The sequence below is a fragment of the Siniperca chuatsi genome, linkage group LG7 (genome assembly GCF_020085105.1).
Source record: "Siniperca chuatsi isolate FFG_IHB_CAS linkage group LG7, ASM2008510v1, whole genome shotgun sequence".
In the NCBI taxonomy this organism is placed as follows: Eukaryota; Metazoa; Chordata; class Actinopteri; order Centrarchiformes; family Sinipercidae; genus Siniperca; species Siniperca chuatsi.
Window position 1 is genome coordinate 22872654 of NC_058048.1, and position 17182 is coordinate 22889835.

The 17182-nt window shown below is 42.0% G+C and overlaps 2 protein-coding genes across 2 annotated transcripts; one reads left to right on the forward strand and one right to left on the reverse strand.

The window, feature by feature from the left end:
* Positions 1 to 4137: 4137 nt before the first annotated feature.
* On the forward strand, positions 4138 to 6477 carry LOC122879030. The gene is made up of 3 exons (XM_044202668.1): positions 4138 to 4743; positions 4879 to 5023; positions 5883 to 6477. Exons 1-3 carry the CDS (start codon positions 4306 to 4308, stop codon positions 6470 to 6472), a joined length of 1173 nt encoding a protein of 390 aa, XP_044058603.1. The 5' UTR covers positions 4138 to 4305; the 3' UTR covers positions 6473 to 6477.
* Positions 6478 to 8520: 2043 nt separating this feature from the next.
* LOC122879045 (odorant receptor 131-2-like) lies at positions 8521 to 10451 on the reverse strand. The gene has a single exon (XM_044202691.1). The coding sequence runs from the start codon at positions 10018 to 10020 to the stop codon at positions 9061 to 9063; it is 960 nt and encodes a 319-aa protein (XP_044058626.1). The 5' UTR covers positions 10021 to 10451; the 3' UTR covers positions 8521 to 9060.
* Positions 10452 to 17182: the final 6731 nt, after the last annotated feature.

Below are 17182 nucleotides of genomic sequence, written 5' to 3' on the forward strand. Positions count from 1 at the left end.
TTTTAGTTTTTAGTTTCCTTGGGTCTTTGATTAGTCTTAGGTGTTTTCTAGGTTGTAAATATTACTGTAGAGTACATGCAGTCTTTCAAATCTAGACAACGTGTTAGTAAACATATATTTTAACTACTATCTGCTTAGTGTCTGGGCCCCTATTCTCAAGCTTCAGATAGCTTATCAGGGTGTCCCATTTCACATATCTCCATTATGTCTTGTATGATTCAACTTGTATTTTAACTGCAAATAAACTGAAACTGAAGACTGAAGGCTGTAGTAACATAGTTATACACATCATGTGCTGGAAAGATTTTTAGTGACCTCAGTAGTCGGGCTCCTCCAAATAAGTTTTCCTACAGAAATACAATTAGACAGCACCATATATTATGTGGAATATTCTTTTGCATCTGTAGTTTAAAACGGATAAATACATGATAATTTTATGGCCAGAGAAAATGTATTTGAACACTGTTAATTTGATGTACTTTTTTTAAGTTTCATGATATGATATACTGTCAAGCATAACATTTGCCTGTAGATATAACTATTATAAATATTAGGCTTTTTGATTTTATAAGATTAGATTATTTCATGAGACAAATTATTACAAATAGCATAAAAAGAATGTTTGTGTATGTGCTTTGAATCACCATTTGTCTATAATTTATACAGGTGTGTTTGTGACTCAGTTGTCTCAAATCTAAAGTTTGCAGTTAACAAAAAAGTGCAGGAATCTTTGGAAAATTCCAAATTTGTTTTCCAACCTGGGTCTCATTTTTAGCCATGCTTGTGTCATGGCTCTAGGGATGGGATGTCAGTCGCTCTATTCATGACATTCATGGTTCCCAGAAGAATGCCTGTTGTGACCCCCTGACTTTTCCTCTAGCGCCACCATGAGGTTGAGACTTGTGGTTTTGAGTTAAATGTCTCAGCAACTTTTGGATGGATTGCCATGAAATGTGGTGTACACATTCATATCCCCCTAAGATGAATGATAATGACTTTGGTGATCCCCTGACTTATCATCAAGCGCCTCCAGCATGTCAAAATCTCAATGTGTCCAATACTTTGGTACATGGCTAAATACTTAAAAATCAAATTACATTCCCATCAGCCTCCGCTGTAGTTTGGGTTTAGTGCTAATGTCAATTAGTACAGCCTCACAAAACCGCTAGCATGGCTATAGACTCTTAAGGCCAGTATGCACCTTTCAACGTTATATAAAAAAGTAAATATAAAGAGTGTCATCATGTTACATGTGTACTTAAACGTTGATCATTTTAGTACAGAAGTCCCAAAGTGCAGTTCCCAATTGTGTCGGAAGTGTACTTTTCCAAAACCAACATTTCACACCCACTTCACTTCATGATTGGCCAGCTGTGCGCAGGTGAGAAAGGAGCCAAGGTTTGAACTTTTCTCTAAGGCTCTCTATTTTTGATCTGTTCTGATCATCTATAAACACTTTTATCTTCCGACATGGTAGGACAACACGATGTGAAAACTAGTTATTTTCTAGAATAACCCAACCCTTAGTCTTGTTGTAATTATGACCATGACTCTCGGAGCTCAGCAGGTATCAGTGGTCACATTTTTGATGCACATTTCTATGCACAAACTAGTATTTGCATCCTCAAATCAATTAATCTTACACGCCAACTACTAATTCTTACCCTTGAATTACTTCATTTGGGCCCACAAATTACTTCATTTGGCTACAGCTACTGTATGCGTTACTGTAGAGGTGCTTGGCACACTCCTTTTCATACAGTTTTGATGCTGCATTGGTTGTGTTTCAGCACTCTTTCTTTATACTTTGCTGTGGAATACATGCACACATGCTTGTAATGCAGAGGAAAATAGTTGGACAATCTAAATGAGCCACTTGTGATTAATATTGTTTTGTTTTAATTTTGGGAGAGATATGTGGATATATATGCGTTTTATAGTGTATAGTGTAGATTGTTCCTTAATTCGTCCTCACATTCGTCCAGGAAACAAATTGAGTTCAAACAATGTTTAACAGGACAATAAACACAAGTGGTTGTAAACAAGCTCCCAGTTTGGCCTGATTATCTAAACCACCTATCCAGACATGAAAGCAAAAGTCAGTGCACCTGAAGAGCTGGTGAAACCACATTTGATGAAACTTAGTACAACTGCAGTGGACTATTTCTGTTTCAAATTTTGGATTGTTGTCATTGTCTGGTCTGTGCACACAGTTACTAACAACAGCTAACACAGAGGTATCATTAGGGAATATGATGGTGATGGTGGCAGTCATGGTTTGTTTTTCTCCATGAGGATTTAGACTCCAAGCAGAACGGTAATGAGCCAATCATTACTGTTCTCTTATGGCAAATAAACTCCTGTGAAACTCATTAAAGGTGACGGTTAATTGGTTCATTCATTATTTAAACTGTCCTCTGTTGATTCTTGCTCTGAATGAAGATGGATGACATAACTGTGGTAGTTTAGGTGTTGTCACTTCCTGTTTTATTTTGTAGTGTGTTCCTTCCCTGGTGTATCTTGTGGTTTTTACTTCCTGTCTTTGTTTTCTCTCGAGTTTTGATTGTTGGTCCTTCCTTGATTGTTTGCACCTGTGTCTCATTGTTTCACCTCCCCTAGGGTATTTAGTCCGTGTCTCTGTCTTTGTTCAGTGTTGGGTCATTGTTGTTACGCATGGTGTTGTTCCTGCCTTGAGTGATTCCTGCCTTGAGTGATTCCTGCCTTGAGTGATTCCTGCCTTGAGTGATTCCTGTCTTGTGAGTGTATGTTCCTGTCTTGTGAGTGTATGTTCCTGTCTTGTGAGTGTATGTTCCTGTCTTGTGAGTGTTTGTTCCTGTCTTGTGAGTGTTTGTTCCTGTCTTGTGAGTGTATGTTCCTGTCTTGTGAGTGTATGTTCCTGTCTTGTGAGTGTATGTTCCTGTCTTGTGAGTGTATGTTCCTGTCTTGTGAGTGTATGTTCCTGTCTTGTGAGTGTATGTTCCTGTCTTGTGAGTGTATGTTCCTGTCTTGTGAGTGTTTGTTCCTGTCTTGTGAGTGTTCCTGACCTTTTTGTGTGTCGCCGTTTGAACTTTTTGTTGCACCTGGTTCCAGTGCCCAATTCCCCGGCAGTTTTACTGTGAGTTCCGTTTTTTGGATTATTTGTCTCCCTTGGACCTTGGCTGGATCCTGTATGTTGTAACTTGCCTGCTCCCTATTTGAACTGATTTACCACTTTGGACTCACTTCCCTGCTTCCACCACTACCAGCTGGTAACTAATCTGCCTTTTGCCTGTTTGTTTACCTGTCTGCTTACCGGTCTGCCTGTACCTGCCTGTCAACCACATCACCCTCAATAAACCCTGTAGCCATCCGGCTACTTCACCCCATTACGCTTCCTGATCATCTGCATTTGGGTCCATATACCACTACACACATCATACAACAGAATGACCCAACCAATCATGGACCCTGCAGAAGTCGACTCTCTCATGGGGGAGTTAAAGGAAGTACTCTCCACGCTAGAGACTTTCAGCCTCTCCATTCAGGGCTTGGTGGATGCAGGCACGCAGGCATTTTGTATACTCCTTAATGGAGAGGACTATACTATCTCCCCATTCTGGTAGAGAACCTTGCGGTAATCTTCAGCATGAGGCAAGATTTGCAGCCCTACCTTGACTCCCAGCCCGCCAGCAACCAGCCAGACTCCCGGCCCGCCAGTCATTAGCCTGCACCCCGGCCTGCTGGTCTCCAGTCAGCATCTCAGTCAGCTAACCAGGTGGTACCTCAGGCTGTTGCTGTCTTGGCACCTTCTGGGAAACCCTCCAGGAGGAAGCGTGGCTCCCACAGTGGCTCACCTGCCCAGCTGCTCGCCTGCACTGCTGCCCCGCTGCCAAGCTGCTCGCCTGCCCCGCTGCCCAGCTGCTCGCCTGCCCGGGTGCCGCCATCACCCCCTGGACTCTGCTGGATCGCGGCAGCACCAATCCCTTGCCACTGCTGGATCGCAGTCGCCTCCTTTCCTAGCTGGATCGCAGCACCAATCCCTTGCCGCCACTGGATCGCAGCACCAATCCCTTGCCACCGCTGGATCGCAGCTGCCTCCTGCCCCGGTTGGATCGCAGCAGCACCAATCCCTTGCCGCCGCTGGATCGCAGTCGCCTCCTTTCCTGGCTGGATCGCAGCACCAATCCCTTGCCACTGCTGGATCGCAGCACCAATCCCTTGCCACTGCTGGATCGCAGCTGCCTGCTGCCTCGGTCGGATCGCAGCAGAAACCATCTCTAGTCGCCGCTGGATCGCAGCCGCTTCCTGCCCCTGTTGGACTGCAGCATGCCACAGAACCATCTGCTGGGTCGCAGCACGCCACTGAATTCTCTGCTGGATCGCAGCAGTATCCTCCTTCCCTGCTGGAGTGGCAGGCTCCGGGTTCCCAGACATCACTGGTTCTGCCAGCTCCTCTACCAGTCTCTCCATCACCAGCTTCTTGTCCTGCTGTCCCGTCGGCGGCTCCCTGTTCTGCTGTCCTGTTGCCGGGCCCTGATCTGGTTCTCTAGCCTCCAGAGGGGTCCCGCCTTCGCGGCTGCCCGAGGTCCTCTGCTCCACACATGTCCAGCCCCCAGGCCATCCGCCCGAGGTCCTCAGTTGCGCACATGCCCAGCCCCCGGGCCGTCCACCCGAGGTCCTCAGCTCCGCACGTGTCCAGCCACCGAGTTTGGTGAACTTTTTGTTGCACCTGGTTCCAGTGCCCAATTCCCCGGCAGTTTTACCGTGAGTTCTGTTTTTTTGGATTATTTGTCTCCCTTGGACCTTGGCTGGATCAAGCATGTTGTAACTTGCCTATTTGAACTGCCAGCCAGTAACCGATCTGCTTTTTGCCTGTTTGTTTACCTGTCTGCTTACCAGTCTGCTTGTACCTGCCTGTACCTGCCTATCAACCACATCACCCTCAATAAACACTGTAGCCATCTGGCTACTTCACCCCATTACGCTTCCTGGTCATCTGCATTTGGATCCATACACCACTACACACATCATAAGACAATAACAGGTAAAAAAAGTTGAAAAACTATTGATTTGTCTTGCAGTTTCTGTAAGTATTCAGTGGTGTTATCAAAACTATGATCAACATGCTATTTACACTGTAAGATTAAATTGTATTTAAATGTCCATTTTCATAGAAATTTAGCAACCAACACCAAAACAGCACATATTATAAACAAGACTGAGAGTCTGCAGTGCATGCTAGCAGCTCTGTGAATTTGTACTTAGGGACAGCAGTGCTTTGAGCAAATGCTCACATCAGCATGCTAAGATGCTCACAATTATAATGCTAGCCTGTTGATGTTTAGCAGGTATAATGTTTACCATCTTTGTTTAGCATGTTAACATGCTAATATTTGCTAAGTAGCACTACACACAAACTACAGCTGAACCTGATGGGAATATCATTAGTATTTAGCCAGAAGCCAAATTATTGGACAACCAAAAACTTTGACCTAATGATGGCACTACATGAAAGGTTAGGGGATAAAGGTTTTTGCAATTCATCCCTCTAGGGACTGGGGTCTGTGCCAGATGTCATGGCAATCCATCCAATAGTTGTTGAGATATTTTTTATTGTGTATATTATATATTTCACTGAAGAAGTGAAAACTTTGACCTCCTTATAGTGCTAGAGGAAAAGTCAGGATCACCAACGTTATTAGAATTCATCTCCTAGGAAACTTGAATATCGGTACCAAATATCATTCAGTAGTTGTCAAAACATTTCACCAAAAAACAAATGTCAACCTCATGATGGTGCTAAAGGAAAAAATCAGTGGATTACCAAAATTGGTAGGATTTTGTCATAGTTTAAGGTTCTGTCACTTCCTGTTTCATTTTGTAGTGTGTTCCTTCCCTTGCAGCAGCACCAATCCCTAGTCGCCGCTGGATCGCAGTCGCCTCCTGCCCCGGTTGGACCATAGCACGCCACAGAACCGTCTGCTGGGTCGCAGCATGCCACGGAATTCTCTGCTGGATTGCAGCAGTACCCTCCTTCTCTGCCGGAGTGGCAGGCCCGGACATCACGGGTTCTGCCAGCTCCATTACCAGTCTCTCCATTGCCGGCTTCCTGTCCTGCTGCCCTGTCGCCGGCTCCCGGTCCTGCTGTCCTGTTGCCGTGTCCTGCCTTCGCCGCCGGCCTCCAGAGGGGTTTCGCTTTCACCGCCGCCGAACTACGCCGCCGCCTCCTGTGACTCTCCGTCTTTTCCGCTGGCCTCCTGTGACTCTCCGTCTTTTCCGCTGGCCTCCTGTGACTCTTCGTCTTCACCGCCGGCCTCCTGTGACCTTCCTCCTGTGCCACCGGCATTCCGCCAGGCCTACAGATGGTTTTGATCTTCGTCGCAGACCTCATGAGGTCCTCAGCTCCGCACATGTCCAGCCCCTGGGCCATCCGCCCAAGGTCTACCACTTGGCCCTTGTTTGCACCTGTGTCTTGTTATTTCACCTACCCTAGGGTATTTAGTCCGCATCTCTCTTTGTTCAGTGTTGGATCATTGTTGTTACGCATGGTGTTGTTCCTGCCTGGTGTGATTCCTGCCTTGAGTTTTGTTCCTGTCCTGTGAGTGTTCCTGACCTTTGTGTTTGGTGCACTTTTTGTTCTACCTGGTTCCTGTGCCTAGTTCCCCGGCATTCTTACGTGAGTTCTGCTTTGGATTCTTTGTCTCCTGTGGACCTTGGTTGGATTCTGGATTTTGTACTTTGCCTGGTCCCGGTTTGGACTGTTTAGCCACATTGGACTCACTTCCCTGTTTCCACCACTGCCAGCCGGTAATCCATTTTCCTGTTGCCTGTTCATTACCTGTCTGCTTACTGGTCTGCCTGTACCTGTCTGTAAACCACATCACCCCCAATAAACATGGTAGCCATCCGGCTACTTCACCTCATACGCTTTCTGGTCATCTGCCTTTGGGTCCACATACCACTACACAGCACATACGACAATAACAGGTAAAAAAAAGTTGAAAAACTATTGATTTGTCTTGCAGTTTCTGTAAGTATTCAGTGGTGTATCCTTTGGGGACCATGAATGTTTGTACAAAGCCCAGGTGGCCGCAGCACAAATCTCAGTTAGAGAATGGCCTGTATACCTCCTCAATTACCTCAACAATCTACCTGGAAAGACTCTGTTTGGACAGGGCATGCCCTTTCCTAGGGTTAGAGCTGGAGCCAATCTCTTTGGGAAGAATGATGGATTAGGCCAAAGTACCACCCCTGTGCCATCCGAGTTCCAGTGCATGCATGCTTCACTCACTGACAAGATGTGAAGCTCACTCACATGCTTCACTGATGCCATTGCCAGAAGGAAAGCAACCTTTGCTGAAAATCACTCTAGCCCCGACTGCTCCAGAGGCTGGGGCTTGAGGGGGGGCAAAGGGCTTCCAGCACCAAGGGCAGGTCCCATGAGGGAACCTTGACAGCTTGCCAGGGGGTTCGCTGTTGGGCTCACTGTTGGGAACACTCAGGTACATCATTGTGAACTCTCCACCACTCCGAAAATATCTTCCACCTTTTGGCATACAGTGCTGCCCTGGTGGAGGGTGCTCTTGCGTCCATAATGGTTTGGATTACTGCCTGGTCGCACGTCCTTAGGTGTGGGTCAGGCCCCTCAGGGGACATACCCATAGCTGCAGGCTTTCCGGGCTCAAGTGCCAGATATGGCTCCCCAGCTGCGAAAGCAGGTCTTGCCTCCTGGGCAGGCACCATAGAACTCCGTCCGGAAGCCTGTGCATCCCCAGGAACCAGGGCCTCCCTGGCCAGATTGGGGCGACCAACAGGAGTCTGTGGCTGCCTTGCTAAACTGTGTAGCATTTCCGCTATCAGTGAAAATGGTGGGAAGGCATAGAAGAGGTGATCTGGCCATGGGTGCGCCAGGGCTTCCTGTCCCAATAGACTCGGAGGCAAATAGGTCCAGCTCTGCAGTCCAATATAGGGCAAAACCGACCCTCTTTTTTTGGAATTAAAAATAATTCCAAAGTTATTATAATAATTCAGAAACCTAAAATTTGCTTTGACCAGACCTAAACACATCTATAGTATTTTACACACATAAATGTCCATAAGATCCTTCAGTTTCCCAAGCCTTCCCAGCATTGATATGGCTTCATGGCTCACAGTTACAAAGACAAATGTTTTCTGCTGAGCTCTGTGCAGCCTTCTGAGAGAAACTTTATAGTCGTGAGTAGAACACAAGGAGAACAACAACAAATTTAGCTTCACACCACAATGTCGTCATCACTGCGCACTACTAATGCTCCTCATACTGTATTCAATTAGGTACACTGAATGCTGGAAAAAGTTTTTGATGATCGTCAGTAGTTGGGCTTCTTTAATTAGTTTTCAGCTACTGATTTTCTTGGTTTGACTCAGTACCCAAGGCCATTATGATTCTAAAATGTGCATGTGTGTATGACAAATTCTCAAATGTTATAAATGTGTTTATGTAATGTTAAAAAATAACATTGCATAAACACACCTACAGTAAAAAATGTCTTTGACTAATAATCAGATAGGACTCTTTATTTTAACCCAAGAGTCATTAATTGTACAATCAATAAATACTTTTTTGCACACTATAATGCAGTTGTCAGCACATACAAATATATATTTATATACCTACTAAGTAGTATTACGTTTCAAGAAGTAAGTACTTAGAACAGACTTTATTTTCATAGATTTCATTGCTAAAATACATTTTGATGAGCTTTTTGGCTTTGCACTGCACTGTGGTGAAGGTTGAGTCATGTTCAACTTTTGTTTTGGATGACCCTGCGTTTTTTGGCCAGAGCCCTCTGCATCAAGACCACCGCTGTCTGAATGAATGAGGACGCAGTGTAATTGTTGATGTGAACACAGCCTAAATAAAGCCACTTATTAGGCAGTGATGAGGAATTTTACATACAAGAAATGGGTACTGTGTGAACACACACTGACAAATTGAATTAAGGGCATATTTACTGATTACTTGTTCATTAAATGAAAGAATTTCAATAAAAAAGGTACATTCATACAACAAGCAGCAATTTCTGTGGCAGAATCCTAGTTTTAATTTGTCAAATGAAATACATCTAAAGATTTGTTCTTGACAAAGCCACAGAGAGCATAGTTTTTTAGTGCAAGAAAAAACTTTTCATCCCTGAGGCCATAAATGAGAGGACTGAGACATCTTGGAGCAAGACTAAACATTATGTAGTTAAAGTACCTGACATTAACATATAACATGAAATCAATCTGAAGTATAGCATTTTCTATGAATGGGCACCACAGCTGGATGAGACAGAGCAGCAGCTGGAAAGCATGAAGAATTACTGTTCTGAGCCCTTTCCATGTTGACTTTTTATTCTCTCCTGATGCAGCTTTGGCCACTTTCATTATTTTAACATAGGAGAATACAATGATGATACACATGATCAAGAAGTAGAATTGGCTTATAGCTGATCTAAGATGCCTCTGCCAACTGTGCAAAATGAACATCTCCACAGAGCAGACCCTGTATTGTTTGTAAAAGCTATGGGTGACAGATGCAAAGAACACTAAGAGAACTACAATGCAGGGTACAGAGCTGAGGCCGTGAATAATGAGGATGCAGTGCAGAGAGCTGCGTGTGGAGCACAGCTCTCCATGGCGCAGGGGCATGCAAATGGCTACATAGCGTTCCAAGGTCATTGCAGTCAGAGTAACTGGTGTGACAAAATTGTACAGAGATGACACGGTGAACATAATGAGACACAACCACATCTGCATGGTAACGCGAAAATAGCTCAGGTTAAGCAAGAGATTTGTCACAATTAAAATCAGACAATCAGACAGTAATGTATTTGCAAAGAAGATGTACCGCGTGGTTGTATAGAAGAAATCCTTCATAAAAAAGGTTGTAATCAGCAAAAAGTTGATGCAAAGGAAAACTGCTACCAAAACCTGAACTAAAATCACCTGGTCATTGATTTTTCGAATTAAAGATTCACCACCAACCATTGAGTTATTATCAGCCATATATTTCAACATTGAGACCAAATACAGAAGGACATTAGGCAGTGCCACAATTAGATATCATGCATCATTATCTAAACTGTTTGTCAAAATAATCTGAATACTTGCTACAGTAAGATAAAAGTTTAATAAAGCAAGATGCTGCGATTTTCTGTTAAATTCAGAAACTATGTAACAGTTGTAACTGGTAGAATTTGCTTTGGCTAGAACTAACACACACCTATAGTATTTTGCACACATAAACAGGTAAACGTCCATAAGACGATATTATTATAATTCAGAAACCTAAAATTTGCTTTGACCAGACCTAAACACATCTATAGTATTTTACACACATAAACGTCCATAAGATCCTTCAGCTTCCAAAACCTTCCCAGCATTGATATGGCTTCATGGCTCACAGTTACAAAGACAAATGTTTTCTGCTGAGCTCTGTGCAGCCTTCTGAGAGAAACTTTATAGTCGTGAGTAGAACACAAGGAGAACAACAACAAATTTAGCTTTACACCACAATGTCGTCATCACTGCGCACTACTAATGCTCCTCATACTGTATTCAATTAGGTACACTGAATGCTGGAAAAAGTTTTTGATGATCGTCAGTAGTTGGGCTTCTTTAATTAGTTTTCAGCTACTGATTTTCTTGGTTTGACTCAGTACCCAAGGGCATTATGATTCTAAAATGTGCATGTGTGTTTGACAAATTCTCAAATATTCAACATTACATAAACATACCTACAGTAAAAAAAATATCTGACTAATAAAATCAAACAGTACACTTTATTTGAACCCAAGAGTCATTAATTATATAAACAATCAATAATTACTTTTCTGCACACTATGATGCAGTTGTCAGGACACACATATATATTCATATAAGTGGTATTATGTTTTATGTAGTAAGTACTTAGAACAGATTTTACTTTCATAGATCTCAGCACTAAATACATTTTGATGAGCTTTTTGGCTTTGCACTGCACTGTGATGAAGGTTGAGTCATGTCATGTCACTTTTGTTTTGGATGACCCTGCATTTTTTTTGCCAGAGTCCTCTGCATCAAGACCACCGCTGTCTGAATGAATGAGGACGCAGTGTAATTGTTGATGTGAACGCAGCCTAAATGTACCCACTTATTAGGCAGTGATGAGGAATCTTACGTAAAAATGTATGGCAAGTTTGGAAAAGGTAGAGAATAACATTAATACCCTAAACCCAATCAAAAGCTGCATACATGCTACTTATGTGTTGCGGCAAGGCAACTCTAAAGAGTTTTAATGTACTTGTGTGTCGTGTATTTTGTGTGTTGTTGTTGTTTTTAAACAAGACACATACAGTTGTATGCAAAAGTTTAGGAACCCCTGACAATTTCCATGATTTTCATTTATAAATATTTGGGTGTTTGGATCAGCAATTTCATTTTGATCTATCAAATAACTGAAGGACACAGTAATATTTCAGTAGTGAAATGAGATTTATTGGATTAACAGAAAATGTGCAATATGCATCAAAACGAAATTAGACAGGTGCATAAATTTGGGCACCCTTGTCATTTTGTTGATTTGAATACCTGTAACTACTTAGCACTGATTAATTGGAACACACAATTGGTTTGGTGAGCTCTTTAAGCCTTGAACTTCATAGACAGGTGCATCCAATCATGAGAAAAGGTATTTAATGTGGCCAATTGAAAGTTGTTGTTCTCTTTGACTCTCCTCTGAAGAGTGGCAACATGGGGGCCTCAAAACAACTCTCAAATGACCTGAAAAAAAAAGGTTGTTCTATATTATGGTTTAGGGGGAGGCTACAAAAAGTTATCGCAGAAATATAAGCTGTCAGTGTCCACTGTGAGGAACATAGTGAGGAAATGGAGGACCACAGGCACAGTTCTTGTTAAGGCCAGAAGTGGCAGGCCACATAAAATATTGGAGAGGCAAAGGCGAAGGATGGTGAGAACGGTCAAAAACAGCCCACAGACCACCTCCAAAGACCTACAACATCAACTTGCTGCAGATGGTGTCACTGTGCATCGTTCAACAATTCAGCGCACTTTGCACAAGGAGAACCTGTATGGTAGAGTCATGCGAAAGAAGCCTTTTCTGCACACACGGCACAAACGGAGTCGCTTGAGGTATGCAAACACACATTTGGACAAGCCAGCTTCATTTTGGAATAAGGTGCTGTGGACTGATGAAACAAAGATTGAGTTATTTGGTCATAACAAGGGACGTTATGCATGGCGGCAAAAGAACACAACGTTCCAAGAAAAACACTTGCTACCCACAGTAAAATTTGGTGGAGGTTCCATCATGCTGTGGGGTTGTGTGGCCAGTGCCGGTACTGGGAATCTGGTTAAAGTTGAGGGTCGCATGGATTCCACTCAATATCAGCAGATTCTTGAGAATAATGTTGAGGAATCAGTCACAAAGTTGAAGTTACGCCAGGGCTGGATATTTCAACAAGACAACGACCCAAAACACTGCTCAAAATCTACTCTGGCCTTTATGCAGAGGAACAAGTACAATGTTCTGGAATGGCCATCCCAGTCCCCAGACCTGAATATCATTGAACATCTGTGGGGTGATTTGAAGCGGGCTGTCCATGCTCGGCAACCATCAAACCTAACTTAACTGGAGATGTTTTGTAAGGAGGAATGGTCCAAAATACATTCATCCAGAATCCAGACACTCATTACAGGCTATAGGAAGCGTCTAGAGGCTGTTATTTCTGCTAAAGGAGGCTCTACTAAATATTGATGTGATTTTTCTGTTGGGGTGCCCAAATGTATGCACCTGTCTAATTTCGTTTTGATGCATATTGCACATTTTCTGTTAATCCACTAAATCTCATTTCACTACTGAAATATTACTGTGTCCTTCAGTTATTTGATAGATCAAAATGAAATTGCTGATCCAAACACCCAAATATTTATAAATGAAAATCATGGAAATTGTCAGGGGTTCCTAAACTTTTGCATACAACTGTACATGTATGAGTAAACACACAATAAAGTGAATTGAATAGAATGTTTTAAATGCAGTTTTATTAGTAGTGCATGACCAATTGCATACTCATCTGTGTGTACTGGCATGAGCATATACCTACTCACACACACACACACACACACGAGGAAAAATAAAACAAATCATTGTAAATGCATAACTGAATATTTTTATTTTATTTCTATAACATTGACTTATACTTTGCTGCACAACTGCTGACACTGTGTGACCTATACAGTCATCAACTTCTGCTGGTTAACTTTGAGATGTCATGAGGGGATATTGCACTGACGTCTGGGCTTGTTTTTCATCATTAGATGATGTTTCCTTCAATGTACTGATGTTGATAATTAGCCTGTTATCTGTATTCCTATGTGTAACAAAAAAAGCTCCAGTGAAAGTAATTACTGTAAAAGTGATGGTTAATGGCATCATTAATTATTTAAAGACTACTCTGTTGATGTTGGAATAGTTTGTTAACAGTATACTGTATTCCACATGAAGTCAAACAACCAGGTCTGAGATACTGCATCAGTTAAAGACCTCCTACACCTTCCAACTGCCAGACCCCATTTTAGGGGTTCATGTCAGTAGTGTAGCTTATGGTTAAATACTACTGTACTTCTGTGTGGGGAAACAATCCTGGAGACAGCCAGCTGGGGTCACTGTACACACACACATAACACAAAGCTAGACATTTTTTGTAAAAGCTCTGAAACCCGCAGAAGCTTTTACACACTGGGCACTACAGTATACATGCAAGGGTTCAAGAAGAACAGTTGAAAGGAAGAAAGAAGGAAGCAATCAAACAAACAAACCTTGCTGGTCGACGGCTCCTGACACAAAAGTTGCCATAACAGAGAACTATAGAACAAACACAAATGCAAATTAATCAATTATCTTTTTGACTCATAGCCACTTTACTCAAGGACAGTCACAAAGACAATGTTACGGTTTCCAAACATTGCTTAAATGAATAAAATGCAGCATGTGAAAGTAAAATATTTAGTTTTTAATTCATTACAGCCAATTAGGGAAACAATTGATAGGGCCAGTTAAAAAGTTTTAGTAGCCAGCAGTTTTATGACCCATTGACCCTACAGAGCTCTTGATAAAAATATTGTTAACTCTGTGCAAACATAACATGACGCATGTTTTCTGGAGTACAATCATGAAGCTGTTGATGCTGTAGAGAAGTAGTAATAATTGAAGGCCATGTCACTTTGTTCTTAGACATTTCTCATGCAGTACAACCAGAGATTTTAAATGAAGTACTGTTGTTGTATGGTAATGCATAGGTGTAGTAGGTATGACAGACCATATTTAGTTGTGTAAAGTATCACAAATAATTAATGAGGGTAAATTAATCTTGAATCATGATTTAGTTGCATCTTACCTTTCACTTCAAACTAACTACAATTCCTTATGTGCTGTATTTCTGCACCTTGACTGCGAAAAATATTAGGATGCAACCAGCACCAGACATAACGTCCCTCTTCAATCCATCACATCAGCAGTCACTATGAATCCTCCATCATTATTTTAGCATCCTCTTTCAATCTGAATGATTTCCCTTCAAATCACTCTAATTACTCATTTATTCTTGTTTGATTTTTGTGCTCATATTCTACACATTTTCTTGGCTGTTCACTCTGGTCACAGGGGGATTGTAAAGGCCATCCAAAGGCCTGATATTTGCAGTGCTGTTTCATCATTACAAGCCAGGAATGTAAAATGCGAAAATGCAAGCTTGTGAGGAATTTCTTCTAACTACACGCACCAAACCAAAATGTAGACCACTCCATGTCAAATATTAACCCTTATCTAAAACTTTCCCAATATTAACCCAAACCTCTTGAACCTCCTTATTTTTGTTGTTGTTGAAATCTACCCTCATTTCTCTTAGGTTTGGTTTCATTTCTCTTAGGTTTGATGTCCTGTACAACTCAACGACACATGCTGTGTAATGATTACTGGGACTTTACAAAACCCTCAGGACAGGACAGGTTCTTCTTGGTAGATCTCACATTACTTGGCAAAAAGAACAAAGATAAGGAGCTTATTTTATATCCACAGATAATAAAGGCCTATATAAAAATTACTACTGCAGCTATGTTCAGATTTATACAGATGCTTCAAAGAACACAGCTAACAAAATTGGTATTTCATTCATAGTTCCAGATTTCAACATTAAAATTCAGTGATGAGTGTTAAGGACAGACAGGCAGGAGACACCGATGTGGAGATAGATGGGTCTTTATTAGGTTATAGTATGTGAAGACAGGGGTGCAGGTATGGAGATGGGGAAGACTCGCTGGCGTGGAGATCACTGGAGAAGGAGATTGCTGGAGAAGGGAGGTAGGGAATATGTACTGTCGCATGGGGAGTCCTTGTACCAAACGAGGTCGGACAACTGGCTGAGGTGAGTGCTGGGCTTTTTATGCTGGCTGTGATTAGGAGCTGATGGGGAGCAGGAGTGTGATAGGGAGCAGGTGTGCTTCATTAGCAGACAGTGGAGCCTGGCGTATCTGTGACAGTAACCCCCCCCAACGGCCAGCTCCCGAGGGCCAAAAAAACCCCGCCAATGTGGTGGTCGGCCTCCACCACGGGGAACAGGTTGATCCAAGCGGACGGCTGGGGGTTGGGCATGTGCGGAGCTAGGAACCTCAGACAGACGACCCGGAGCCTGGACAGGTGTGGAGTTGGGAGCCTCGGACGGATGACCCAGATCCTGGAAAGTCTCCCAATAGACTCCGAGGCAAATAGGTCCAGCTCTGCAGTCCAGTATAGGGCAAAACCGACCCTCTTTTTTTGGAATTAAAAATAATTCCAAAGTTATTATAATAATTCAGAAACCTAAAATTTGCTTTGACCAGACCTAAACACATCTATAGTATTTTACACACATAAATGTCCATAAGATCCTTCAGTTTCCCAAGCCTTCCCAGCATTGATATGGCTTCATGGCTCACAGTTACAAAGACAAATGTTTTCTGCTGAGCTCTGTGCAGCCTTCTGAGAGAAACTTTATAGTCGTGAGTAGAACACAAGGAGAACAACAACAAATTTAGCTTCACACCACAATGTCGTCATCACTGCGCACTACTAATGCTCCTCATACTGTATTCAATTAGGTACACTGAATGCTGGAAAAAGTTTTTGATGATCGTCAGTAGTTGGGCTTCTTTAATTAGTTTTCAGCTACTGATTTTCTTGGTTTGACTCAGTACCCAAGGGCATTATGATTCTAAAATGTGCATGTGTGTATGACAAATTCTCAAATGTTATAAATGTGTTTATGTAATGTTAAAAAATAACATTACATAAACACACCTACAGTAAAAAATGTCTTTGACTAATAACAATCAGAAAGGACTCTTTATTTTAACCCAAGAGTCATTAATTATACAATCAATAAATACTTTTTTGCACACTATGATGCAGTTGTCAGCACATACAAATATATATTTATATACCTACTAAGTAGTATTACGTTTCAAGAAGTAAGTACTTAGAACAGACTTTATTTTCATAGATTTCATTGCTAAAATACATTTTGATGAGCTTTTTGGCTTTGCACTGCACTGTGATGAAGGTTGAGTCATGTCATGTCACTTTTGTTTTGGATGACCCTGCGTTTTTTGCCAGAGCCCTCTGCATCAAGACCACCGCTGTCTGAATGAATGAGGACGCAGTGTAATTGTTGATGTGAACGCAGCCTAAATGTACCCACTTATTAGGCAGTGATGAGGAATCTTACGTACAAATGTATGGCAAGTTTGGAAAAGGTAGAGAATAACATTAATACCCTAAACCCAATCAAAAGCTGCATACATGCTACTTATGTGATGTGGCAAGGCAACTCTAAAGAGTTTTAATGTACTTGTGTGTCGTGTATTTTGTGTGTTTTTTTTAAACAAGACACATACATGTATGAGTACACACACAATAAAGTGAATTGAATAGATTGTTTTAAATGCAGTTTTATTAGTAGTGCATGACCAATTGCATACTCATCTGTGTGTACTGGCATGAGCATATACCTACTCACACACACACACACACCAGGAAAAATAAAACAAATCATTGTAAATGCATAACTGAGTATTTTTATTTTATTTCTATAACATTGACTTATACTTTGCTGCACAACTGCTGACACTGTGTGACCTATACAGT